This window comes from Strongyloides ratti (genome assembly GCF_001040885.1).
Source record: "Strongyloides ratti genome assembly S_ratti_ED321, chromosome : 2".
NCBI classification, from domain to species: Eukaryota; Metazoa; Nematoda; class Chromadorea; order Rhabditida; family Strongyloididae; genus Strongyloides; species Strongyloides ratti.
Window position 1 is genome coordinate 10,543,478 of NC_037308.1, and position 26,440 is coordinate 10,569,917.

Consider the following 26,440-nt stretch of genomic DNA (forward strand, 5'->3'; position numbering starts at 1 on the left):
TATATTTTAGTGAACTGGCAAAAATTTGTTATCAAGTATCTTATTTTAATAAAATACAAAACAGGAGTAGAAAAGTAATCATTATATTCATTAAATATTACTGCTATTTAAGTAATGTATATTTATCAATAAAAATTTATAAAAATTAAACAAAGAAATTTAAAAAGGTCATAGTATAAAACCGGAGAAACATGTCCTTGATGAATATTAATTTATTAATAAATTTAATAAACATTAATTAACACTTTTTATTAATATATAAACAAAAATATAAAAAATATTATAAAATATTTATTTTTAAGATAACTCCTACCTAACATACATAAATAACTACAAGTAAAAACAATATATAAATAATTCATTTTTATATAAAACCTATAAAAAAAAAAATTTAATATAGAATAAAGATGAATTTTTTTTTTTTTATTATTCAACAAGTTTAAAATCTTCATATTTAACTTTCATATCATCTTTATCAGATTTTAAGTTTTCCCAAGGTTCTACTTTTTCTGCTTCATTAATCAATACTGTGATTAGATATGTACCATAATCACGATTTTGTTTTCTTGTATAACAACGATCAATCTCAAGAGTTAAAACATCCGTTTCATGATTATAATACTTTCCAGCAAGTCTTATAATTTTTTCTCTACCATGATCTGACAATTTTAATGATTTAAGAGAAACTGTTTGTGTAACTTTTCTTGCTCTTGGATCTCTCAAAGATGGTCCTTGATGAACATAATCTGAATATTGTACTTCTAGTGGAAAACATTCCTCAATTAAAGATTTATTTTCTATCAATTCTTTAGGAAATGGGGTACAAAATTCTAAAAAAAAAAAAATTAAAAATTAGTTAAAAAAAAAAGACAAATTATTTTAAAAAGTTACTTTTAATTGCAGCACAATGATTTTCAATAGCTTTTGGAGTAAGATGTAAAAAATTAGGTATTTTTACAAGTTCCAAATTTCCCACCTTCTTAAATGGTGGTCTTTTTAAAACATCTGGTCTACTTCCCATACGAATAGGTAATGGAACAGAATTAGCATTAAATGATCTTGGCCCAGGCCACACACTTGGCCAATCCTGATTAACATCCATATCTTCTGTTCTTGGAGCACGTAATGCTAAGCGATCTTTAAAATCTCTTTGAACTTTTTTTTCACCTCGTAATCTTCCAGTTAGTCTTTCTATAACCAACTGTGAACTTAATTTACGGTTGGGAATTACAAAACAAGGACGGAATTCATCTTTTTGTTCCTTTAAATAGAAGTAAAAATCATAAAATTAAAAACTTACATCTTGATTGCAATCCTTCTCATCTAAACTATTGATATTAGATGCTGATGATTGAAATCTAGTTGAAGGGAGAATGAAACTTCGTGATGAAGTCAGGAAATTATATGCCCGGACCATATATTTTAGTTACTATTAATATACTATTCTTATCTAATTTTAAAGATATTTGGAAAATCGTTACTGTTTCATATATCTTAAAACAATTTTTTTTGGAGCAGTATGTGTTTTAACTACGGTATACATTTTTTACCCATTATTGTTTATTTTTTTAAATAATTACTTGTAATCATGAATGAGAATGTTAATACTGAAGATATAATTGAAGATGTGGATATGGATGAATCCAAAAGTTCAGATGACTCTGATAATGAAGAACAAAAAAAGAGTGTTTATTTACCAAGTATTGAAAAAGGTCTTCAAGAGGGTGAAGAATGGGATTATGATCCAAGTGCCTATAAACTTTATTATTCTTTTGAAACCAGTAAGTATTAAATTAATTTATTAAAATTTTGCAAATTTAGATCAGCCTTGTATGTCATTTGATATAATCAGAGATACTCTTGGAGAAAATAGATGGAATATACCAGAAACATGTTATATTGTTGCTGGAAGTTATTCTGGAAAACCTAAAGAAAATGAAATTGTTGTGGCAAAGTTAACAAATCTTCACGGTAACAAAAGTGCTGTTCCTATGGAGGGTGACGAAGACGATGATGAATTGTCTGATGATGAAGATGATAATGAAACTCTTGGAAAAAAAGATGCTGTTATGCATGCAGCCATAATTCCATATTTTGGTGGTATAAATAGGGTAAAATCAACATGTTTAGGAGGACAATCTAATATTGTGGCTGTTTGGAATGAAAAAGTAAAAGTACAAATTTATAATCTTCAAAATAGTATTGCTGCTGTTGAAAATTTAGAAGGTGCAGAGACAAAACATGTTAAGATGGATAAGGAAAGACCTCTTCATTCAAATATTTTACATACAACTGAAGGTTATGCATTGGCATGGAATAATATTCGCCTTGGTACTTTAGCTTCTGCTGATAATCATGGAAAAATTTATATCACAGATATGCATGAAGGTGGTAAATTTGTAACAAATTCAACTCCATACAAAGGTCACAAAAGTTCTATTGAAGACATTGAATGGTCTCCTACTGAGGAATCTCTTTTTGTTACAGTTTCATCAGATCGTTCTATTAGATTATGGGATTCAAGAATTTCAGGAAAAGAAGGATGTGTTTGTGTTGTAGAAGATAGTCATTCATCAGATATTAATGTTTTATCATGGAATAAGTATGAGCCTTTAATAGTTACTGGTGGTGATGATGCAAATATTAAAGTTTGGTCACTTCGAATGCTTCAACATAAGCAATCATTAGCAGAATTTAAGTATCATAAAAGTCCAATTACCTCACTTGAATGGCATCCAACAGAGTCAACAACATTTATGGCTAGTGGAGAAGACGATCAAGTAACTATTTGGGATATTGCTATGGAGTCAGATATTGATGTTGATAAAAAAGAAGAATCTCTTCCTGTTCCACCACAATTAATGTTTATACATATGGGTCAGAAAGAATTAAAAGAAGTTCATTGGCATAAACAAATTCCAGGACTTGCTATCACGACAGGCGCGTCAGGATTTAACATTTTTAGGACAGCAAATATTTAAATTATGTTTGTTGTATTATATTGTTAAATTTGTATTATATTTTTTCAAATAAATTTTTTTAATATTGGTCATTTTGGAGTGTTCTTGCTCTCTAATGAACGGAATATGTGAGAACGTATATGATAATGCAATAACTTATAATATTGAAAAGTGTTTCATACTTTTTCTTGACTGTGTGCTTAACGATGTAAAAATTAATATGAATTTTTGTTTTAAGCATATTAAATGAAGCAATTTAAAGTAAAAACTTCTGTTGTTTATACGTGTTAAATTTATTAATTTTGATCACGTAAAACGGGGCTTAAGTTTAGTATATATATATATATAAAATAACTTTGTCTGTTTTACAGGGAACAACAGAAAATATTGCGAAGCGCACCACGCGTCACTTATCAGTACGTTAAGATGCGGCAATATAAACAATGTTTTGAAGCGGTGTGTCGCAAAAGGGTCTTTCAAACCGCATTTCACCAGTGTCATAGAAGACATATAGTCTCTCTCTCTTTTTCCCCCCCTCAAAGTATTAAAATATATAAGTAAGTATTAAAATACAAGTACTAAAATATAAGTATTAAAATATATATTGCCATTTCTTCCAAATAAGCAGTTAATAAATACTTTGTATTGTTTCTTTTATTATTTTTTCATACTATTTTTTAAATAGTAATTTTTATTGATAATTTCTAATATCTTTAAAATTTGTAAAACTAGTTTTTAATTGATTTGTTCTATACTTGAAAAAGATTATTATTTTACATATATATCAAGATATACCAATTTTTTAAACATATTTTTATAATTACAGCTAGATTCTATCTTTTATATACATTCTTTAATGCTCGAAATAGATAAATTAAAATTAATAGAATGTTACAAATCAAGAACAGTATTATGGAAAACAAATCATCCTGAATATCATAGTCAAAAAAGTAGAGATGAAGCATTAAGAGAAATTGTTGAAAATTTTGAACATAAATACTCTCAGGAGACAATCAAAAGAGAATTCAAAAATCTACGTGACACATGGGTTAAAATAAGAAGGCGAAGAGATAAAGAAAGAGAAGACAGCAAAAAAACTGGTCAACCTGCTCGCGCTATAACATGGCATTTCTGGGAACCATTAGCATTTCTTGATGAAATAAGTGGCACTTCCAAAAGATATTTTGCTGATAGATGTCATACAGATGAAACAATTAATATAAAAGATGACTTTAATTCAAATTTATCAAAAGATTTTCCCAATGAAAATTTTAATTTACTCAGGCTTGTAACTTCATCAAGATCTGTAAAAGAAAATGAATCTAGTAATACTTCATTTTTATACAACAGTGACTCCGCCTACAATTCCCCAAAGCAAAAAAAACCAAGAATAGAAGAAGATCTTATCCACAAAAAAGAATTTTCTCCTGAATCACAATACGAAAGTTCGAATGATCTCTCAGCAATCACAAACATCCGTTCTAATGTTAGTACACCTCCTAGCATTACTACAGCAATGGTTTCCTTGGCGGGTCCAAGTAATAATTCATCCATTCATCATGTTTCTAATCTTGTTACAAGTATCTTAACTCAAATATATGAAAGAGATCCTAAAAGTGCTGATGAATTTTGTTCTGAAATGCTGAAAAATGCCTATAGTAAACTTATAGAAGTTAAATACAATACAAAAAATATTTAGTCCAATAAATGTTCTACTCTGTATTTGTTTTGAAAATAGAAAAAAGATGAAAATAAATTTTTAAATGTAAAAAATAAATAAATGGAAAGTTGTAAATATATATCATATTTTGTTGCTCTCATAAATCCAAAAAATTATTAAAAAATAAATAATTGTTGAATATTTTATTAAAATAAATTTCATTTGTTATATAAATAAAAATTTATATTTCTTACCGCTTAAAACAAAATTCTGTTTAAGAAATCTTATTGGTAAAAAATGTCTTTGTTATTTATAATAATGTAAATATTTTGAAAATGTACAAGTAATAATATTTTTTCTAATTTTTGTTGACTACTATAATAAATAAAATAAAAAAAAAATTTATTAAAATATTTTTTAATAAAAAATAAAATTAGTATACTAAAATTTTAAATTATAAAAAAAACAGTTAATATTTATGATTTTTAATTTTTAATTATTTTTTTATAAATACCGAAATTGTTTTAATTTTTACTGATTCAATGACATATGTAACATTAAGTGGCAATTACAAAACAATTTCAAGATATTAATTATCTTCAGAAATCGTAAAGAAGCAATTATATTTATCAATTTTTTTTTGACATAATATATTAGCTCTTTTTTTTATAATTAAATTAAATTTTATTTAAAGAATTAAATCAATTGATGATACTTATAAAATTAAAAAAATGATACAAAACTTTTTCTTCCAAGGATCATTAATACATTCTTTAAATTAAAAATTAAATATATATTCTAATTCAAAATTGATTGTGGAAGAAGAATAATAACAAAAGTTAAAATTTTGTTAAGGCAACTAAATAAAAATAAAAATTTTAATGTAAACAAAGTTAAACTATGAATATGGAGAAAAAAAAAGATTCTAAAAACTAATAATTTTACATTCTTATATGATAAGAAAAATCAAATTACATTAATATTTGCTATAAATGGAAATTTTTACATAAATCCCATTGGTTAATATACTGTAATTTTGCAAATTTATTTATATAATATATCATGATATTTATTTGCATTAATAGATAAAATTTTTAATTAAAATTTAATGTTTTTAGTTGGTATCCAGGCATATGACTGTGAGTTATAATAAATAACTTCTTTAATTTTTTCTAAAATATTATCAAAAGAAGGGCCTGTAATAATTGTTGTAAAATGATCTTTGAATGTCTTTTCAATTTTTAATATTCTTTTATATATTTCTTTAGCATCCTCTTCTAATAAAGAAACATCCCATTCTATTAATTGATAGAAATTTTTTGGTCTAACAAATATAGCAATTGGATGTATATTTGCTTGTGTTTCAAGTCTTTTAATTGCATTTCCACTGACATCTAAAATACAATGTTTACCAGTATTTGCAACATCTATTATTGATGCTATACTAGTACCATAAAGATTATTTTGAAATTGTCCAGCTTCAATAAAAATATTATTACTCTTAACATCACGTTCCATTTGTTCTTTACTAACAAAATAATAGTCTTTTCCATCTACTTCATTTTCTCGTGGGAGGCGTGATGTATGAGGAATTGAAAGTGCAAAATTATCTGAATATTTTGTTACTAATTCATCAATTATACGATCTTTTAATATTCCAAGAATGACAACTGGTCGTTTATATGTTATATGGTGCAATTTAACTGTTTGATAAGTAAAAATGGTTTCATTTTGTGTTAGAGAATATCTATCACTATCACTATCATCTTCTGTTGTTGTAAAATCTGTACCTGTATAATCTTCTCTATGACGTCTAACCTCTTTCCAATATGAATCCTTAGAAAACTTTTTTTTTACTTCTAAATTATAATTCATTTTTTTATTATTATTAAATTCTTTTCTTCTTCTTTGTTTTTCTTTTTTTTCAACTTTTTTTTTTGATGGAATTAAACCTTTTTCAGATATACTTTCACCAGAAAAATTAACTTTTTCAGCAGACCACCAATCATCATTTTCATTGACACTAATTAAATGTAAAATATCACCATACTGAAAAGGAAGCATTCTATTTTGAGGGGAAGAAAAGTCATTATCAAACAAAGCTTTTACAAACACTTCACCTTCTGATACTATTTCTTCTAAATATTTACTATTATTTCCAACTAAAATCATATCATTTCGAAGTTGTTCTAATTTTTTTTCAAATGCTTCATATTCATTTGGTCTATATTGAAGAGTTAAATTAACTGGATTTAAAGAATTTTTTAATGTTTGTGCTGCTTCTGAATGAGAAGAATGTTCTAAAGATATTCCATTAACCTCTAAAAGAACATCACCTTTTTGGATATGTCCTCCAGATTGATCAGCAACTCCTCCTGGTAATACATGAGATATAAATATAGGTTCACCATCTTCTCCACCAACAATATTAAAACCAAGTCCTTGATTATTTTTTATCAATGTTAAAGATCTTGGTTGATTATTTTCTGTTGAACAACTGTTATAACTTTGTGTAACAAGAGAATTATTACTGCAATATCGTAAGGTAACTTTATTTCCTGTTGATTTTAATGTTTTGACAGCAAAATCATGTGAAACATTTTGTAATGATACACCATCAACAGAAATAATTTTATCACCTACTTTTATTCTTCCATCAAGAGAAGCTGCTCCACCTTCTATAATTCTTGTAATATATATACCATTATCTCCAGGAATATGTTCATTTCCTATTCCTCCAGTAATTGAAAAACCTAAACCTTCAGAAGATTTATGAAATACAACTTTTTTTATTCTTTCTTCTTTTTTACTACCATTTATTAATGATTCAGATATATTCATGATTTGATTTTTTTTATTATTAAAATTATTATTTTTCTTTACATCTAATTTTACAATATTTCCTGAATCCTTTAAAGCTTTTACAGCAACACTATGAGGTACAGAAGTTATATCAATATTATTTACTTTTAATATTATATCAAATACCTCCATTCTTCCATCATTTGCCACAGCTCCATCAGGTGTAATATTTGTAACATAAATATGTGAATCATTTGGAGCAATTGGTTGATCAAGTCCTCCAGTGATTGATAAACCTAAACCCGTTTGACCTTTCTCAAAAACAATGTGTTCTATTTTTTCTTCTTCTATATTTTCTTTAAATAGATTTAATGTAACAAAATTTGCTTCATCAACCTTTTGATGATATGTTTTTTCATTATTCATTAAAGTACCATTATATAAATCATTTATATCTAAAATAATATTAATAATTTAAACATTATAAATTACCTATTAATGCTTTTATAAGATTTTTCCTAAATTTTTTCGTTAATTTTTCAATAGCAAAATTAAGTTCAACATTTTTGTTAATAGATTGAAATTTTTCAAGTTCATTTAAAACTTTATACACTTCTGAAAGATGTACTACTTTTTTATAATTAAAAACCATAGATACAATTTAAAAATTTTAAAGTCTTTTCAAAGAAATCCCATCTACTTAACTAAATTATAATATTAATCAGATCAATAAAATTGTGTAAAGTTTAGCAATAATTAGTCTACTTGCCATTAAAATATATTAATCGATGCTTAAACAAAATAACTTACATCTTTGATGTTTTTACACTTTGAATAATAATTATAATAATAATATACAACCTCCTTAACTATTTTAATAAATTACTTAACAAGATATATTTAAAGTAATTAATCAAAAAACTCATTTTAATGTATTTAACAATATATATAAATATAATACAAAAAAAAAATTATACACTTTATGAAGTTAATTATTTATCTTCCAACATTTTAAGAATATTAAAACATTCATTAATTCTTGGCCATTCTTCAAGAGTATCCTCATCTTCAACACTCCCCTCAATTTTTGCTTTTTTTCTATTTTTAATAGCAAAAAATAATTTTTCATTATCAATATGATTCATAATACTATTGTATGTATCATCTATATGTGAATCACCCATATCTTCAAGTAAATTTTTCATAAATTGTGTCAAAACATCTTCTAAATTTGATAATTTTTCTGCATCAGATTCTTTAAGTTTACAATCCCCAGATTCTCTAGTTTTACACTCCTCAAATTCTTTAGTTTTACAATCATCAGATTCATAAGTACCATTTAAATAATTATTTAAAATTTTTAACTGACCAAAAAATACTAGACGAAACAGTGGATTGGCAAATTTTTTAAACCTAAAATCTACACCTGTATAAAGAAGGCTTGTATTTCTATAAATTTGATCAACATCACAATTTTCTCCATAAAAACGATCACATTTAATTGAATTTAACTTTCCTAAAAATGATCTTACTACATTGCAATATTCTTCAATCATGTCTTTTTGTGAAATTTTGTATGGATCATTAAGATAACTCACAACTTTTAAATAATCTTCCTCCAAAAATTTTCTATATGATTTAGGAGCTCGTAAAACAATTCCAAGTTGAGTAAATACATTATCTTCTTCAACAATTTCACCATCATCTGAACCACCATCATCATCCTCAAAGTTATTCATGGATGAATCTTTTGAACTTCCAAGTATATCATCATCTTTCATATTTGATGAAAATTCAACAAAATTTGCTAAACTTTTATAAACATCATTTCGTTTATTAATCATACTTTCATGTCCCATTCCTAAAATTTCAATCTCCAAAACATTTAAATCTTGAAGAAACTCTGGATCATTAGTGTAACGAATTTTAGATTCCATTAAATTAAATATTGATACAGCTATTTGAGTTGCAATTCTTGTATTTAAACCATTATATTTCATAGAGAAGACATATCTTATTGCGGGAAAAAAATTTTTCCATTTATTGGGTTGTGTTAATGAGAACAAAGTTTGCATTAATTTATGAGGAAAGATTGAAAATTTTACGATATGCTCCAAGTATAATTTTCTAGCAACATCAAAAATTGTATTTAGATCATCTAGTGAATCAGTAGAATTTAACAAAAGATCTAGCAACACTCCTGTGCATTTATTTACAATAATATCATCATTTGGTTGTCTAAATATTTATTATTTGGAAAAAAAAAATTAAACTTACACATCACATTTTTCTTTTACTTCACCTAATTCCTTAGTAATTTGATGGAAAAGTACAGAACCATCTACTTTTGAATTCCCCATTATTTTTGAAGAAAAGTAATTAAAGGTACAAAATAAATAACAATATCAAAATAGTACGCCTTTTGGTAAAATGTTTGTAATTCCGTATAAGAAAAATTTATGCTTATCTTCATTATTATTTACTGTAACTTATAAAAATTCAACATTTTTTTTATACATAACTAAATATGGATAATTTATATAAATATAATCATATAACATAAACATTGTAAACATTCCTATCATTTTTTTAAAAAAATGATTTATTATTTTAATGTGAATGCATAAATTATATCTTAAAAAAATGTTTGGTTAATTTTTTTATGGATAATATCAAATAAACTATAAAAATTTTAAATTTACTATGTGATAAAAAAAAGTAAAAATTCATTTACAATTTGTTTAAATTATTTTTAACAGTAAAAATGTTACTTTTTTTACTTTACTCATGTATTAAATTTATATGATAATAAAATTTATTTAAAAAAAAACCTATATCTATTATATATATGATGGATTTTAAAAAAAATATGATTTATAATTAGCTATAACATTTTTTATATTAATATGATAATTTCATATTACTGTTGTTGATGATAAAGCAGCAATTAATAAATCATTTAAGTTTACTATCACTTTTACATTTCAATAATAATTAATATTCTAACTCTTTTGCCATGCTAATGTACGAAAAAAAAAATAATTATAACTGTTTGTTTGCCTTTAACTATAATGACGATTCCACTTTTGCTTCCTACAATACAAAAACAATTAAAAATAAAGATACTATTTCCTGAAGTTGCAAAATATGAATTGGTCATTCATATCTTGATTCTTTTAATAGCATGTCCAATTATATTTTATTTTATTATAAAAATTGCATTAAGTTGGAGTTATTCTAAAGAATACAAATCTAGTCTTTTCAAAATTATTGTTTTTGGTAAGATTTCTGATGTTATAACAGCACTTCTATATTTCACTATAAGATTCATCAAATATTATGTTCCATTAGTAGATTCATTGGTTAATATGAAAAATGAAGACCAAAACGTTTTAGTAATAATGTTTACGTTTATAAGTAATTTAACAAACTTTTTTAGTATTGTTCAGTTAACACAATGTTGTTATATGACAACAATTAGATTTGTTACAGTTTGGTTTCCAGTAAATGGAATTTTCTATATAGAAACTACTTCTACTTATGGAATAATAACTGTTGTTTTACCAGCTTTTATTTTAGCTCTTCTTCGTTTTGAAAAATGCAAGGCCCCCTTTGAATATAACTTAAATTACATGAAATATAATGATAATAGATCAATTTTATTTGTTAATTGCACGTACGTTGTCAAAGATGGTTATTTTGATAAGACGATATCACTATATCGCTATGTGATGTATATTTCAGTGTCATTGGCAATTGTATTAATAATTCTAACATACTGGAGAATGTATTGTATGAAAAGTAGTGTCAGTAATGGTAATATAAATAATAAAAGAGAAGACCTTAAACGACAATTTGGTATCCGTATAACAATCTATGTTTTTATTGATATTATTAATAACATTTTTCAATGTATTGTGGAGCAAATTTTTATTTCTTATAAAGATGAAGATCCAGACATAAGTTGGAAATTGATAGCGGGAATGATAAAACCATATATGAATGATGTAAACTTAATTACTACAACAATAGCATTGTTTGTTCTGGTAAAAAATTTAAGACCAAAATTTTTAACATTTAATTATTTAAAAAAACTATTTATCAAATCTAATCACGTATTTCCTATTTAAGACTTAAAATTTTGGTTCTATTCCTAATGAAGCATTTCCTGCTGAAAGTAATTTCTCCTGTAACATATCAGTTAATATTTTTCTTCTTTCAATTTTTTTTAAATCAGATGGAATTTTATTAATATATATTGATGAATCTATTGGATCACCAATTATTACTTTAACTGTTTTTCCAAAACGTGGATAAAATGGTTTGGTACTTGGCCATACCTTATCCATACCATTTATCCAAATAGGAATAATTGTTGGTGGTTCTTTACATTCATCTACCATCCTCCCAATACCCCATTTTATTCGTATAGGTCTTGTTTCTACCTTTCCTTCTGGAAAAATATGAATCCACTCTTTTTCATTTAATTTATCAATAGAAAAATCAACTCCTTTTTGGAATACACCTTCACCACGAACACATGGAACGCATCTACCCGCTGAAAAAAATCTAAATACTGTTTTACATCAAAAATAATTATTATTTTAGTTACTTTGTATATAATGGATTTGTAAAACAAATATTTGAAGCAGCTAATATAAACCGAAATCTAGCAGCATTTCTAAAATATTCAGGAAATGTTAAAAAAGCTAAAAAATGAATTATGCACAATATAAGAAAAATAAATTAACATACACCACATTAATGGATCATCAATATTACATCTATGATTAGACATAGTTATCAATGGTTTACTTTTATCTTCTAAACATTTTAAAAATTTCTCCTTTCCAAAAACTTGAAGCTTATTAATATCTAATAAATATTAAACTATTTCAACTTATAGAAACTTACCTCTGATAAATAATAATTTGGATAAGGAGAAAACTGCTGTTGTTACTAATCTAGTTTTTAATTTAAAAAAAAAAGATTCCTTTAGGGGAAAAGGCCAAGGATATTTAAATTGAGATATATTTGGTGGTTGAATATCTTTCAATTTCATTATTATATAGTCTGTTAAATGCTATCAGTTAATGTACAGATCACAACCAGAACAAAAGTACCAAAAAACCTCTCATACAGATAATTGGAGATATGCCCATTTGGGTAAAATCTTATAAAATGATAACTATTAAGAAGACAGTCTATATTAATAAATAAGTTTTTTTTTTTCAAGTACAATAAACACCAACAAAAAAAAAACAGAAGTTAAAGTAAATTAATTTTTATTTGTTAATATTGGGTATATATGACATATATTGGAAAGTAATACAATAAATTTTTAATTGAAGTTGATGGTCAGTTATATAATAAAATATATATTTTATTCTATTGGAAGACAGATTGTCTAATATGACCTTGGCCTTTGCCAACTCCATAATCTAAAAAAAAAAATAATTTAGATTTTTAAAAATGATAAAGAAAAAAAATACCTGACTTGTAAGCTGATCTATTGTTGTCTTTTTCACCATGGAAAACAGCGCCATTGTTAAAACGTGCAATTAGATCATTGACTTTCTCTGAAATTTTTTTTATTCATTTTTCTACATATAATAAAAAAAACTTACTTCCAGATTTGGAATGTTTTCTTGCCCAGTCATCTTCATCAGGTTCTCCTGATTTAACAACCTCTGGGTCTCTAACATATGTAGCCCGTGGATCTTCATTTTCCATATCTTTTGCCTTTCTAATTTCTTCATACGCAGGAAAATCGGCAGGTCTTTTTACTTTTTCATCCTCTTCATTAACTGTCTTTTGTGTTTCGGTTGGCTTAACTACTTTTGAAACAATAACATCTTTTGGCATACCCTCTTCACCATTAACATTCATAACAGTTACAGCTCCTTCAACAACACCATCTTCCACATCATCCTCGACTTCTTCATCATGAACTACTTCATGAAGTGGTTCTTCAGGAACTAACTCATTTTCATCAACGACAAAATCAAAACCATCTTCCTTAGGATTATCTTGAATGTTTTCTAAAGTATTGTTTTCTTCATTAAGTCCCCCAGAATTACTGATAAGATCTTCTTCAAGAATAACAATGTTGTCAGTATGATCGCGGGTTTCTTCAACTAAAATATCGGTAGAAGACATTGTTGTTAATAAAAAAGGAATGAAATCTAAAAGAATGATAATAAATTATTGTAGTGAATATTAAAAAAAAGATGACTTTAAAAACGAAGTTTTAAGCATTTTAATATATTTCATAAGATTATTTTTGTTAATTTTAAAAGTAACATTGCTTATAAGAAGAATTAAAATAATCTTTATTAAAAATATACAATAACAAGTTTAAAAGAAAGAACAGATAAAAGAATAAAAGTAAAAGAGTTCTATGATAAATTCAGTAACCCTACTCTTCCACTAATGAGCAGTCCCCAAAATACATTTATGTGTATATGTTATATATATATATAGATGAATTTATACAGATATATATATATATATATACAATGGCGACCATGACAATGACTGTCTCAATCTCTTTATCTCTTCATCATTTCAATCAAGTAGCATTGAGTGAGAATAAATGGATCTTTGAAGAAAAACTTTACTATAATTCATGCATCACTAAAATAAGTGATACTGTTAAGTAATGAATGTGTATTTATTTGCCATTTATTTAATCAAAAATAAATATTTACTACTTATTTTTTCTAATATAAAAATTATTATATAAATATCAAAATATAAACAAAATATAATTAGATATTTTGAAATGTTTAATTTTGTCATATTTTATAAAGCATCATTCAAAAACTTAATACATATCTTGTAATTTGGTCATTTTTCAATTTAAATACTTAATAAATAAAATAGTAACGAAAAACTAATATATAAATGAAGGGTTGATTGATATACGTAATTGGATATGATAATATCTTATTCACAAGAGATAATTTTTAATGTTTATGTGATAAAAAGATTTTTAAGTAAAATATTTTATGATTAGAAAAAAATTTTTTTTTTAAATTATAACATTTAATATAATTAACCAATGTTTCACAAAAAAAAATGATGTCATAATTCAGATGACTAAATTAAAAAAAAAAAAAGTTATTTGAAATGGCTATATAAAAAAAATGTAGTGACAAAAGTAAAATTTATCATAAAAAAATAATACTTAATTACAATTGTTATTATTTATATTTTAATATTATTTAACTTATGTATTATTTAAAAGAAAATGAAAATTTAAATTTAAAAAGTTTACATTTAGTTTAGAAAATACTGTGACATTTTATTCATTTTTAATCCCTTATTTATTAATTTCTTATAATATGAAAAGAGAATTAAAAAGGAGAGTTAAAGTAAGAATTTAATTTGCCAGATGAATAATTAAATGTTTAAAAATTATCATAATTTAAAAATTTTACATTTTAGTATTAATAGAAATAAATGACTATAAATTTTGTTCTTAAAAATTAAATTGGAATAGTCAAATACTTTAAAATTGGTACAAAAAGAAAATTGTTTATAGAAATTTTTATAATAATTTTATGAAAAAATTAATAGTAAAATTTGGACTTTTTTATTAATATTTAAGATTTGACAAATTTTAATTATATAATCTTTAAACTTTAAAGGAAAAAAAATACTTTTAACAAAAATTAAAACTTTATTTGATTGTTGGAACATCTATATTAAACTTCTTATTTTCTCATCTAGTAGTAATAATATAAGTAATCATTCTAGTTGTTTTATTTATGTTTACAATAGTATTTAAGTAATAAAATATGTTGAAAATGTAGTTAAGAAAGTTTATTTAAATCCAAAATATAATAAATGTTTGTAACTTTCATGATTATAATAATTTTTATACAAATTGTAAATTAAATTATATCTTTTATACTGTTATCCTTTCAATAATATTTTGTATCTATAAAACATCAATTTTAAAAGGATAAAAATAATTTCATGTTAATACACAATAAATATGATGAATATTAAATTTTGAGATAAAAAAAAAAATGAAACAATCGGATGTAATTTTAAAGTTGATTTCAAAAAAAAAAATTCTAACATAAAGAAAGAAGAACAAGTGTAGATACAAAATATTTCTTGTTTTTAGTGTATATAAAATAAGTTTACAAAAATAGTGCCAGTTTAGATAGATAAATAATTAATAAAAGAATCAATATGTATTAAATTTTATTCATAAATCTTATTTATGATTATATAGTTTATTAATTGACATATTGTCAATGTTCAAATATATATAATCATTTTAATAGTTGTTTTGCGTAAAAAGTAATTATATTTATCAATTACTATTTGTCATTATTTTATATTCGTTTTGTATAAGATAAAATACTATATGAATAAAATTTATTATAAAGTAATTCTAACGTTCATACGATATAGCTAGTTATCTATTTATAGAATTTAACGATAAAATAATAATTTCTTATAATTATATATATAAAAAAAATCTTATCAAAACATTCATTTTTTTTAAATATAGTTTACATTGAAAATGAAGTATGTATTGTAATATTATTAAAAAATTATTTTTATTTGTTATACAACAACTTCTAATAATTTTTTTTGATAGTTTAAAATGAATTTTTTGCATACTCTTAAAAAATGAAAGTGGAAAATGATAATTATTTTTTTTTATGAAAAAATAATTTAAATTTTTTATAATAAATCCCTTGTTCTTTAACTTCTTTTTTGTAAAATTATATATACTAACAACTTTAAAAAAAATTCTATTTAAAAATTACTGATACAATGGAAAACATTTCATGTTGACTTTGACATTGTTACATGAAGCCAACTTTTTTTTTGGAATTTTAAAATAACATTATATTTATCTTAAAACTTTTGAAAAGTAGTGAATTTTTAATACAATCATAATTATATCAAAATAAAAATTTAAAAGAATGTGATGAATGAAAGTTAGAAGCAAACATAGGGAATATTTTTTGAAAAAAAAATACAACTTTCATTATGAAATTGGAAATATTAACATTAAAGTGACTATTCTAAATCATATTTTTGCAAGGAATTGATTGAACCTAATTTTATCTTCATAAAACTTTGACAAATTAAAATATGATCAAAAATTATCTTGAATAAGTTTGAAATTCAAAACTTATAACTTGAATAAAAAAATTTTATACTAAAATAATAAAGAAATAAAGAAGAATAAGTAACTAAAAAAAAACAACTTTTTTTGGAATTTGAATATGCTACTATAGCCATTCGATAGCCCTTGAAATGGGGTGAATTTTGAATATAATCAACAATATTCAAAAATTGAAACTTCAGGAGTTATAGGGATTCAAAGTTGAAGGGTGAAATTAGGGAATATTTTTATGTAAATTTCGACTTCTATGATACAATGAGATATTTTATAAATAAACAGTTTTTTCTAGATCAATTTTTTACGAGAAATTCATTAAGCCTATTCACATCTTTATAGAACTTCTAAAAATGAAGATATGATAAGAAATATGCTTGAAAAAAATTTTTAAGATTCTAGCGATAACTCAAGTAAATGGAGTCACAGAATCATTGAACTTAGTGCGCTAGGTTTCTTTCATAATTTAAGGCATATCTTACGTTGAAAAGATTTTTAAATTTTCAACCGTTCTTGAAATACTATGCTTGGTACTTTTTCGCGCGTAATCCATTGTCACCATTTTTTTATATCTCGCAAGTACTTAAAGATATAAAAAAATTTTGAAGGTATACCCCACTTAAAAACTCATTTGAAGACAATTGCAGAAATCTGATTGCATTTATCTTTATTATGAAGCGAGATATGAACAAAGGCGAAAATTTTTCTAAAATATTCATTGTTCCCAACTTTTCAGAATCTCAGCAAATAATTATCCTATGAAGATAGGACCAGTTTCATTCGATTTCTATTCAAAAGTAGGTCTAGAAAATTAATTTTTACATCTATGACATTATTATTTTCAAATATTCAGAAATTGGCTAAAAATATTCTAAATTTCCGACTCTACCTCTAAAACTGTGACCAAAAAAAAACAACTTTTTTTGGAATTTGAATATGCTACTATAGCCATTCGATAGCCCTTGAAATGGGGTGAATTTTGAATATAATCAACAATATTCAAAAATTGAAACTTCAGGAGTTATAGGGATTCAAAGTTGAAGGGTGAAATTGGGGAATATTTTTATGTAAATTTCGACTTTTATGATACAATGAGATATTTTACAAATAAACAGTTTTTTCTAGATCAATTTTTAACGAGAAATTTATTAAGCCTATTTACATCTTTATAGGACTTCTAAAAATGAAGATATGATAAGAAATATGTTTTAAAAAAAGTTTTAAGAATCTAGCGATAACTCAGGTTAATGAAGTCCCAGAACCATGAAACCAGATGCGCTAAGCTTCTTTTACAATTTAAGGTATACCCTACGTTGAAAAGATTTTCAAATTTTCAACCGTTTCTGAAATACTATGCTTGGTACTTTTTCGCGCGTAATCCATTGTCACCATTTTTTTATATCTCGAAAGTGGTTTAAGGTATAAAAATATTTTGAAGGTAGACCCCATATGAAAACTTATTAGAAGACGATTTCAGAAAACTAATTACGTTTATCTTGATTTTGAAGTGAGATATGACCAAGGGCGGAAATTTTTCTAAAATATTCATTGTTTCTGACTCTTCAGTATTTCAGAAAATACTTGTCCTATGAATATAGGACTAATTTCCTTCGATTTCTTTTCAAAAATTGGTCTATATTAATTATTTTCATAGCTCTAACATCATTATTTTCGGAGATTCAGAAATTGACAGAAAATTTTCTAGATTTCTGATTCTACCTTTAAAATTGTGATGAAATAAAAACAACTTTTTAAATAAAAGTTTTATTAAAAAATCTACTACCAATTTTCTTAATTTTATTTTTATTTTTTTGTATGATTATTTAACTTTTTACAGTGACTCAAAAATTGAAAATAAAAAAAATATTAAAAAGTGTTATTTTATTTTTACAGTTTATATTTCTAAGATATATAATATTAAACTTGATAAAATAAACTTCCTTTTTAACACAAAATATATTTTATATAGAAGAAAAATTAAAATTAATAAAATTTCTTATCCATATTACTTTTTGTATTAAGAAATAATGCCTTATTTTTAGGTTTAAGATATACAGTTCTTGAAAGTTCTTTATCACCAATATCCCAATTATTTGTGATTTTCTTATTATTTATTATTTCAGTTTTACAATTTTTATTTATTAATATTGTTTGTACAAATTTTCCAGGATTTTTATATGAATCACTGTAACATGTTTTTCCAAAAAAAGTTTTATTATCATTTTTATTTTCATATTTAAATTGTTTTTGATTGTTTTGGTTAAACATTTTGATAGTTGAGCCATTTGAATAGTTATATTTTGATTGTTTTATTGTATAGTCTTTCTCTTCTGGTATTTTATATTTGAATTTTTTTACCTCTGGACATGAAGAACATATACTAGGACATAATGAATCACAAGTAGACAATGTATCAAATGAAAATTTGTTCCGGTAATTATAATATGAAATAGTATTAAAAGTATTCATTAAAAATATTTTTAAACAAAATTTTAAATAAATTTTTAAATTTTTATTTCAATGTTGTTGCCTTGGTTAATTTTTTTTATGTTTTTTTTATTATTACTAATAATTGATGGAAAAAAAATAGTAAATCAAATAAATTTATTATTTATTTTAATATCTTTAAAATTAAGTAACTTAAATATATTTTATATTTATTTAATTATAGATTATTTTATCTATCTAGTAATTTTTAACTTTTATTACATATACATATAATACAAATAATTTATTTATATCTAAATTTCCTATTAATAATTTCAAAAGTACATTATTTTGAATGTATATATTTGTTTTAAAAATGATTGTGTTGTAACCTAATTAATATTAATTTAATTATTTTTATCATTAAAGTATTATTATTTATGTAGAACAATTTTATAAAGCATCCTATGGTAAAATGTAGTTTATAGTAAATAGTTATTATATATTTTACTTTATTTTTTAATTATAACCAAGATTACCATCAGCCTATTTGCTATTGAAATGACAGAGGTTGTCATATAACGTGTAAATATAATTTATTATAATTTAAAATTATTAAAAAAAATGTTTTTGTTACATGTGTTAACTATAAAAGTTAATGTGATTAATAGGATGTAAAAAAAAAATCTACAGTAATACTATATTTAACTACCCTTCTGAGAAGTTTATAGTTTTTTTTATGCTAATATATATTACTGTATTTACTAAAAAAAATTCATTGAAAATTAGATAATATATAATAGTTATACTAGTATAAATATATTTATTGTTATAAAATAATTAATATTATATATCATTTTAATAGTTTAAAAAAAATCTTGATATCTTTCTTAATATTAACATTATTTTTTTTAATATATGGTATAATCTTATATGTTATAGTAGTCAATGTAACTGATATATATGATAATAAATAATTTTTTTATACTTGTATTTTAATCATTCAAGTAATAATAAGAAAAACCATCCAAATTATTTAAAATTATTATACATATTGATAAAAACTTTTTTATACAAATTATTTTATAAAATATAGTAAAAATTAAATGTTCCCCAATCTTATTATATAAAATAAAATAAAATTTTTATTTGATATGTTTATTTATGTGAAATATTATTAATACAACATCCTTTTATATTAAAATTTATGATGGTATATTTTTAATTATTATGTTAAAATATTATGTCAATATTATATTTTATCTTAAAATTACCCCATTATTTACAAATACAAAAATAATTAAAATGAAAATTGTTATTTTTCAATGTAATAATTAAATATTGAAAAACTTTATATTACATAAATTTAATAATTTATTATACTTTATTAATAAATAAATGTCATTCTTGGTAAAATGGTATCAATAAAATATATCAATAGTTATGTTTCTTTGTCAAATTGTCATTTTATATGATTAATTAATATTAAAGCTATTTAAAAAAAAAGAAGATATATATATATAATTATATTATATGTCTAAAAATATGTATCCCAATTAAATATTTAAAATGGAGTAAATAATATGTATCAATTCAGCTTATTTTATAAGATGTGGAAGTGGAAAAGTATGTATCTTTGGTCTTGCATTTTTTAAAATTGTATATAATATAAATTAGTAAGCAAATATATAAAAAATATTGGTATGAATTTTATTTTTTATTTTATATTCAAATATGGTCAATTCTAGCAAGTTTTTTCACATTAAAAGGTTTGAAAAAAAAAATTTTTTTTCTTTTATTTTTATATATTTTTTTTTATATTTTATAGTTGCAAAAAGGAATGTGTACAGTATTTTAATTATTTTTTGGTAATTGATTTTGAGGCAACTTGTGAAATTAATTCTGGACCAGATTATTATCATGAAATTATAGAATTTCCATGTCTTCTTGTTGATGGTAAAACTAAACAAATACTATCTACTTTTCATTCATATGTTAGACCAAAAAAAAATCCTAATATAACGGCATTTTGTACGGAGTTGACTGGAATTTCACAAAATGTTATTGATGAAGCACCACCATTAGATAAAGTTTGGGATATGTTTTTAGGTTGGTTGGAGGAACATGGTGTGGATTACGATAAAGTATCAACAGAATTTGTAATAATAACAGATGGTGATGCTGATATAGGAAGATTTTTAATACCAAATCTTCATGATTCTAATTGTTATATTCCTAAATCTTTTTACTATTATGTTGATTTAAGATGTTCAATGCTTAAAATACTTCCAAAAGTTTCATACCTTCAAATACATAAAATGACTTTGAAGGCAATATTAATGAAATTTTCTTTAGAATTTGAAGGAAAAGAACATTCAGGTATGGATGATGCTAGAAATATATTAGCCTTATTAAAAATTTGTATTGAAAATAATGTGGATATACTGCCAAATTCATTTGTTGAAATAAAAAAAGAATATGATGAAAAAACAATGGAAGAATATAAATATTATCAATGTGCCTTGTTAAAAAAAGAAATGTGTTTCACAATTTTTGGTTTAACTCGTTAAAAAAATCTTATCTTCCTAAATTACTTTAAACATGAATCTTGATATCATACATATAAAAATTTAACAAAAAAAAAAGGGCAAATAAATTTATAACTATAAGATTGAAAGTAATAATTGTAAATTTCTTTTTTAATTAAAAAAATGATATATTTACTAATTCATGAATTATAAATATATTTTAATTGTTTGTCATATTGAAATAAATGTTTTTTTTTAAACCTATTTATTTATTATATCAACTTTTTTTTTCCCAGTTAATTAGTTCTATAAATATTACTTATATCTTCAAAAAGAGAGGAAATGAGGAGAAATATTTTAATGTAATAACCTATTTTAAATATGAAAGTGATTTTTTACATTTGAAAATTTGTACAAAGACCAGTGTATGCATCAAATTACCTAATATATTATAATCCTGTTTTATCTTCTTCCATATATCTATCTCTCCTTTTTACAAGTTGTTAATATATACTCCTATGTTCGATTATATTATAATTTCCCTTTCAGTCAAAATTTTTAGATATATATTTTGTTATGAAGAATAAATTTTATAAATTTCCTAATCTTCAATGGGGTATAAAATGGTTCCTAAGTATTTTATATTTAATAAATATTTCTTATGTATGTTTTTTTTTTCTTTATCATAATTCATTTTTTTTTTGATTATTGTAATAAATATATATATTTTTTTAAGGGATTTCATCATAAATTAACAAAACGGGAATTACTACACACATTTGGGGTTGAAAACTACAGAGACACTCCAGAATATTTATTTATTAATGCAGAAAAGAATATTGATCATGTAGGGAATAAATATATAAAATTTAATGCATGGAATGATACATTTTTAATATTATTAAAACCAAATTATAACATTATTGGAAAAGATATTACAACCGTGATAAGAGATGGAAATAAAACTACTCAATTTGATTTTAATTTTAATGATTGCCATTATAAAGGTGAAGTAAAATCTCATGGAGTTAATTCAGCAATATCAGATTGTTCTGAACAATTATTAGGAACAATTGCAATGGAAGATCATTTTTTAATACTTCAAACAATTCCTAGACGTATCAAAAATATATATAATAAAAAACATATAATATTTAAGCGATCAACAGCCTTAATTCCAGAACAGGTTATTATGGATATAGAAAAAAAAAAGAAGATGAATATATTAAATGACTCACCAATCACTAATAAGGTAGAAGAATTTTGTGATGTTGATTCAAAAAATCTGGTTATTAATTATACTTTGCCCCCTGAAGCGAAAATTGATTCATTATTTATATTTCCTCAAATGGATCCAATGACACTTGAAATTGCTCTTTTTTTAGATTCTGAATTATATAAATATTTTAAGAGAGAATTTGCCTTAGAACCAGAAAAACATTTAATGGATTTTAGTTTAGCTTTAATAAACAATGTTCATCTTCTATATCAACAACCAACACTTTCACCTAATCTTGAAATTGTTATTGTACATTTTGAATTATGGAAAAGTCAACCAAATGAGTTAGAGACATTTATTCATCGTAATGGTCAGGCACAAACATTATTAGATGCATTTTGTAGGTATCAAAGTAGGATAAATCCTGGTACAGATTTAACGGATAGTGGTCATTGGGATCATGGTGTTATGTTAACTGGATATGACATATATCATACAACAAAGTCAGTTGCTGGTGTTGCACCAGTTGGGAGGATGTGTGATGATGTCTTTTCATGTTCACTAGTAGAGGGTCTTCATTTAGGTAGAAGTTTTGTATTAGCACATGAAATGGGTCATTCATTTGGTATGGTTCATGATGGAGTTCAAAATGAATGTCATAAAAGTTCATATCTAATGTCTAGTGTAAATGGTGCAGGAAAGACTACCTGGAGTGAATGTAGTTCAAGAGAATTTACAGCATTTTTAAGGCAATTAGATGAAAGTGGTAGAGGTAATTGTTTACGTGATCCAGCAGTATCTATATCAACAGCAGATCACCTAAAAGATGGTAGATTACCTGGACAAAGATTTACCCTTGATCAACAATGTAGTTATTTTTGGGGGACTGATTATCAGGTTGAAATTCCAAATGGAAGAAAATTAGAAGATATTTGTAGAATATTATGGTGTGGAAATAATGGATCAACAATTTCAACAGCACACCCTGCATTAGAAGGTTCATGGTGTGGTGATCGAAAATGGTGTAATCATGGAAAATGTAAAAGATGGAATTTTGATGGTGATGAACCAAAAGTTATTAATGGTGAATGGTCTTCATGGTTTAGTAAAGAATCTAGTTGTCCAATAACACCATGCCAAATTACGGGTAGTATAAGTGTTAGAAGTCAAATTAGAACATGTAACAATCCAGCACCTAATAATGGTGGTAGAGGATGCCAAGGAAATAATATTAGAGGAATAATATGTGGTTCACCACATTGTAATGGATTCAATCAACAACAATATGGTGATAAATTATGTAGTGCTCTTAAGAATGATAAAACAAAACCAGATCGTCAATTGAGTGGAAAAAGTTTTTTACATCATCAACAACCATGTAAAGTTTGGTGCCATTTAAAAGATTCTGAATTAATAAGAAATAAAGGACAATTTCCAAATGGATCACCATGTGGTGATGGAAAATATTGTGTTGGTGGAAGTTGTTTAAAAGTTTCTTGTAACAGTACAATGTTAACTAATGATGAAGAAGATTGTGAAAAAAATTTATCAGATAAAATTGATACATCTAAAGTATGGGGTCAATGGAGTAGTTGGTCAAATTGTTCTGTTGACTGTGGAACATCTGGTGTACAAAAAAGAACTAGAGAATGTGTGGTAAGTTTGAAAAATAATATAAATAAAAAGAAAATATTAAAACCAAAAATTGATGCAAAAAGGCAGGCGACAAATTTTTTAAATATTTTCAAACCACAGTTACCTAAAAAAAATCCTAAAAAAGTAGCCCCAAAAAAAGGAAAAAAAAATAAAAATAATAAAGGAAAAAAAGGAGGAAAACCAAAAAATCCAATATTATTAAATGAAGATTTGGTATGGTTTACTGTCATCTTATATGTCTTACTAATATATAATTAACATTTTTTTTGGATAATTATTTTTTTATTTTAAAATTTATTTTCATTTTAGAATTGTTTTGGAAATTCATTAGAAATAAGACCATGTGATCCAAAACCACCACCATGTATTATTCTTGGAACATGGGAAGAATGGTCATCATGTAATAATGGTGAACAGGTAAGAAGGCGAATTTGTTTATCTGGTGATAATTGTATAGAAGAAGAAATGGTAGAAAAAAAAAAGTGTGATACAGTTAAAGAATGGTCATCATGGCTTCCATGTTCTGTATCATGTGGTATAGGATTTCAAGTTAGAGAAAGATTATGTAATGGTGTAACTTGTAAAGATTCACAAAAACAAGCAAAAACTTGTAATATACAAAATTGTATTTCAATAGAAAAAGAAAAATATCAATTAGGTGAATGGTCAGAATTTTCAGAATGTTCAATGACATGTGGTGAAGGATTAAAAACACGTATAAGAAGTTGTATAAAAGGTGTTTGTCCAATTTCATTAAAGTATACAGAAACTGTTACTTGTAATGTTGGAGATTGTGATAATAAATGGAGTGAATGGAAAGAGTGGGGAGAATGTGATGCCATATGTGGAGAAGGAAAACAAAAAAGATTTAGAACTTGTAAAGCTGACTTTGTATTTTTATGTAGTGGTGATAGTTTTGAGGAAAAACCTTGTTTTGGAGAACCATGTATTATGAGGAGTTCAATAACATTGCAACATACAAATTTACCAACATGGTCAGAATGGTCTTCATATTCAGAATGTTCCTGTTTTTCACAAACACAATATAAAAGAAGGTATTGTCAAATTTCAGATCCATCACTTCAAGGATTTTGTATAGGACCAATAACAGATACAAGATCATGTCAACCAATTAATTGTAGACCTATAAATGGTGGTTGGAGTGAATGGAGTGAATTTAGTGAATGTAGTAAAAAATGTGGTACAGCAATAGGTCATCAAATAAGAAATAGAATGTGTTCTTCACCATTACCTGCAAATAAAGGTGCTTATTGTTCTGGTTATTCATTTGATCAAAGACCATGTCGTGGAGATATTGAAAAATGTACAGAACCACCAGTAGATGGAGGTTGGAGTGAATGGACTGAATTTGGAGAATGTATAGATTGTAAATATACTTCAAGAACACGTTATTGTAATAATCCAATACCTAAAAATAATGGAAAATCATGTAAAGGAAAAGATTTTGAAATGAAAGAATGCTCATGTAATGGTATGTTTTAAAATTTTTAGTTCCAAATTTTTTTAGATGATTCAAATATAAATGTAGAAGGTTCGGGTAATATTAATCATTGGGGTGAATGGAGTGAATGGAATAACAATAATACTTGCCTTACAGAAAGATTTAGAGTTTGTTTTGGATCTTGTACAGGAGAAGCATATGAAAAAAAAGATAAATGTTATAATGAAATAGATAAGTATAATGAATGGAGTGAATGGAGTAATTGTCAAATCACAAACTGTTCTACCTTATCTTCTACTCGAACAAGGTTTTATTTTAACGCTTACTAACATCATAATTTATTTATTTTTCAATATTTTAATATATTTTTTTTAGATCACGAAGTTGTGTAACATCATGCAAAGAACATTACAAAATTGAAGAAGAGTCTTGCAATCAAAAATTTCAAGTTAAGGGAATTAAAAAATTTTATAAGTTAAAATCATGTTCTAGTTTTGTTAAAAATTTAATAGCTAATTTTTAATTTGATCCTCATATAATTATTTTTAACCTAAATTAATTTATTCAATTTTATC

At 24.2% G+C, this 26,440-nt stretch overlaps 11 protein-coding genes across 11 annotated transcripts; 5 read left to right on the forward strand and 6 right to left on the reverse strand.

The window, feature by feature from the left end:
* Positions 1-426: 426 nt before the first annotated feature.
* Positions 427-1,417, reverse strand: SRAE_2000336000 (28S ribosomal protein S35, mitochondrial; the record flags this gene model as incomplete). Its single annotated transcript, XM_024654544.1, has 3 exons — positions 427-830; positions 892-1,261; positions 1,301-1,417. 3 exons carry the CDS (start codon positions 1,415-1,417, stop codon positions 427-429), a joined length of 891 nt encoding a protein of 296 aa, XP_024507905.1.
* A 171-nt stretch (positions 1,418-1,588) lies between these two features.
* On the forward strand, positions 1,589-3,790 carry SRAE_2000336100 (Lethal (2) 09851; the record flags this gene model as incomplete). The annotated part of the gene is made up of 4 exons (XM_024654545.1): positions 1,589-1,781; positions 1,822-2,944; positions 3,332-3,517; positions 3,787-3,790. 4 exons carry the CDS (start codon positions 1,589-1,591, stop codon positions 3,788-3,790), a joined length of 1,506 nt encoding a protein of 501 aa, XP_024507906.1.
* A 26-nt stretch (positions 3,791-3,816) lies between these two features.
* SRAE_2000336200 (MADF domain-containing protein) lies at positions 3,817-4,659 on the forward strand (the record flags this gene model as incomplete). The annotated part of the gene is made up of 1 exon (XM_024654546.1): positions 3,817-4,659. One exon carries the CDS (start codon positions 3,817-3,819, stop codon positions 4,657-4,659), a length of 843 nt encoding a protein of 280 aa, XP_024507907.1.
* Positions 4,660-5,718: 1,059 nt separating this feature from the next.
* Positions 5,719-8,074, reverse strand: SRAE_2000336300 (Discs large homolog 1-like protein; the record flags this gene model as incomplete). The annotated part of the gene is made up of 2 exons (XM_024654547.1): positions 5,719-7,877; positions 7,915-8,074. 2 exons carry the CDS (start codon positions 8,072-8,074, stop codon positions 5,719-5,721), a joined length of 2,319 nt encoding a protein of 772 aa, XP_024507908.1.
* Positions 8,075-8,414: 340 nt separating this feature from the next.
* SRAE_2000336400 (Hypothetical protein) lies at positions 8,415-9,782 on the reverse strand (the record flags this gene model as incomplete). Its single annotated transcript, XM_024654548.1, has 2 exons — positions 8,415-9,660; positions 9,700-9,782. 2 exons carry the CDS (start codon positions 9,780-9,782, stop codon positions 8,415-8,417), a joined length of 1,329 nt encoding a protein of 442 aa, XP_024507909.1.
* Positions 9,783-10,493: 711 nt separating this feature from the next.
* SRAE_2000336500 (Hypothetical protein) lies at positions 10,494-11,552 on the forward strand (the record flags this gene model as incomplete). Its single annotated transcript, XM_024654549.1, has 1 exon — positions 10,494-11,552. The coding sequence occupies one exon, from the start codon at positions 10,494-10,496 to the stop codon at positions 11,550-11,552; it is 1,059 nt and encodes a 352-aa protein (XP_024507910.1).
* Positions 11,553-11,555: 3 nt separating this feature from the next.
* SRAE_2000336600 (Tafazzin) lies at positions 11,556-12,484 on the reverse strand (the record flags this gene model as incomplete). Its single annotated transcript, XM_024654550.1, has 4 exons — positions 11,556-11,991; positions 12,035-12,131; positions 12,178-12,297; positions 12,337-12,484. The coding sequence occupies 4 exons, from the start codon at positions 12,482-12,484 to the stop codon at positions 11,556-11,558; spliced, it is 801 nt and encodes a 266-aa protein (XP_024507911.1).
* A 326-nt stretch (positions 12,485-12,810) lies between these two features.
* On the reverse strand, positions 12,811-13,581 carry SRAE_2000336700 (Hypothetical protein; the record flags this gene model as incomplete). Its single annotated transcript, XM_024654552.1, has 3 exons — positions 12,811-12,863; positions 12,915-13,001; positions 13,050-13,581. The coding sequence occupies 3 exons, from the start codon at positions 13,579-13,581 to the stop codon at positions 12,811-12,813; spliced, it is 672 nt and encodes a 223-aa protein (XP_024507912.1).
* Positions 13,582-18,556: 4,975 nt separating this feature from the next.
* On the reverse strand, positions 18,557-19,042 carry SRAE_2000336800 (Hypothetical protein; the record flags this gene model as incomplete). The annotated part of the gene is made up of 1 exon (XM_024654553.1): positions 18,557-19,042. One exon carries the CDS (start codon positions 19,040-19,042, stop codon positions 18,557-18,559), a length of 486 nt encoding a protein of 161 aa, XP_024507913.1.
* A 1,692-nt stretch (positions 19,043-20,734) lies between these two features.
* On the forward strand, positions 20,735-21,570 carry SRAE_2000336900 (ERI1 exoribonuclease 3; the record flags this gene model as incomplete). Its single annotated transcript, XM_024654554.1, has 2 exons — positions 20,735-20,769; positions 20,829-21,570. 2 exons carry the CDS (start codon positions 20,735-20,737, stop codon positions 21,568-21,570), a joined length of 777 nt encoding a protein of 258 aa, XP_024507914.1.
* Positions 21,571-22,104: 534 nt separating this feature from the next.
* SRAE_2000337000 (Stall) lies at positions 22,105-26,388 on the forward strand (the record flags this gene model as incomplete). Its single annotated transcript, XM_024654555.1, has 5 exons — positions 22,105-22,191; positions 22,265-24,616; positions 24,713-25,895; positions 25,932-26,172; positions 26,241-26,388. The coding sequence occupies 5 exons, from the start codon at positions 22,105-22,107 to the stop codon at positions 26,386-26,388; spliced, it is 4,011 nt and encodes a 1,336-aa protein (XP_024507915.1).
* Between the last annotated feature and the right edge of the window lie 52 nt (positions 26,389-26,440).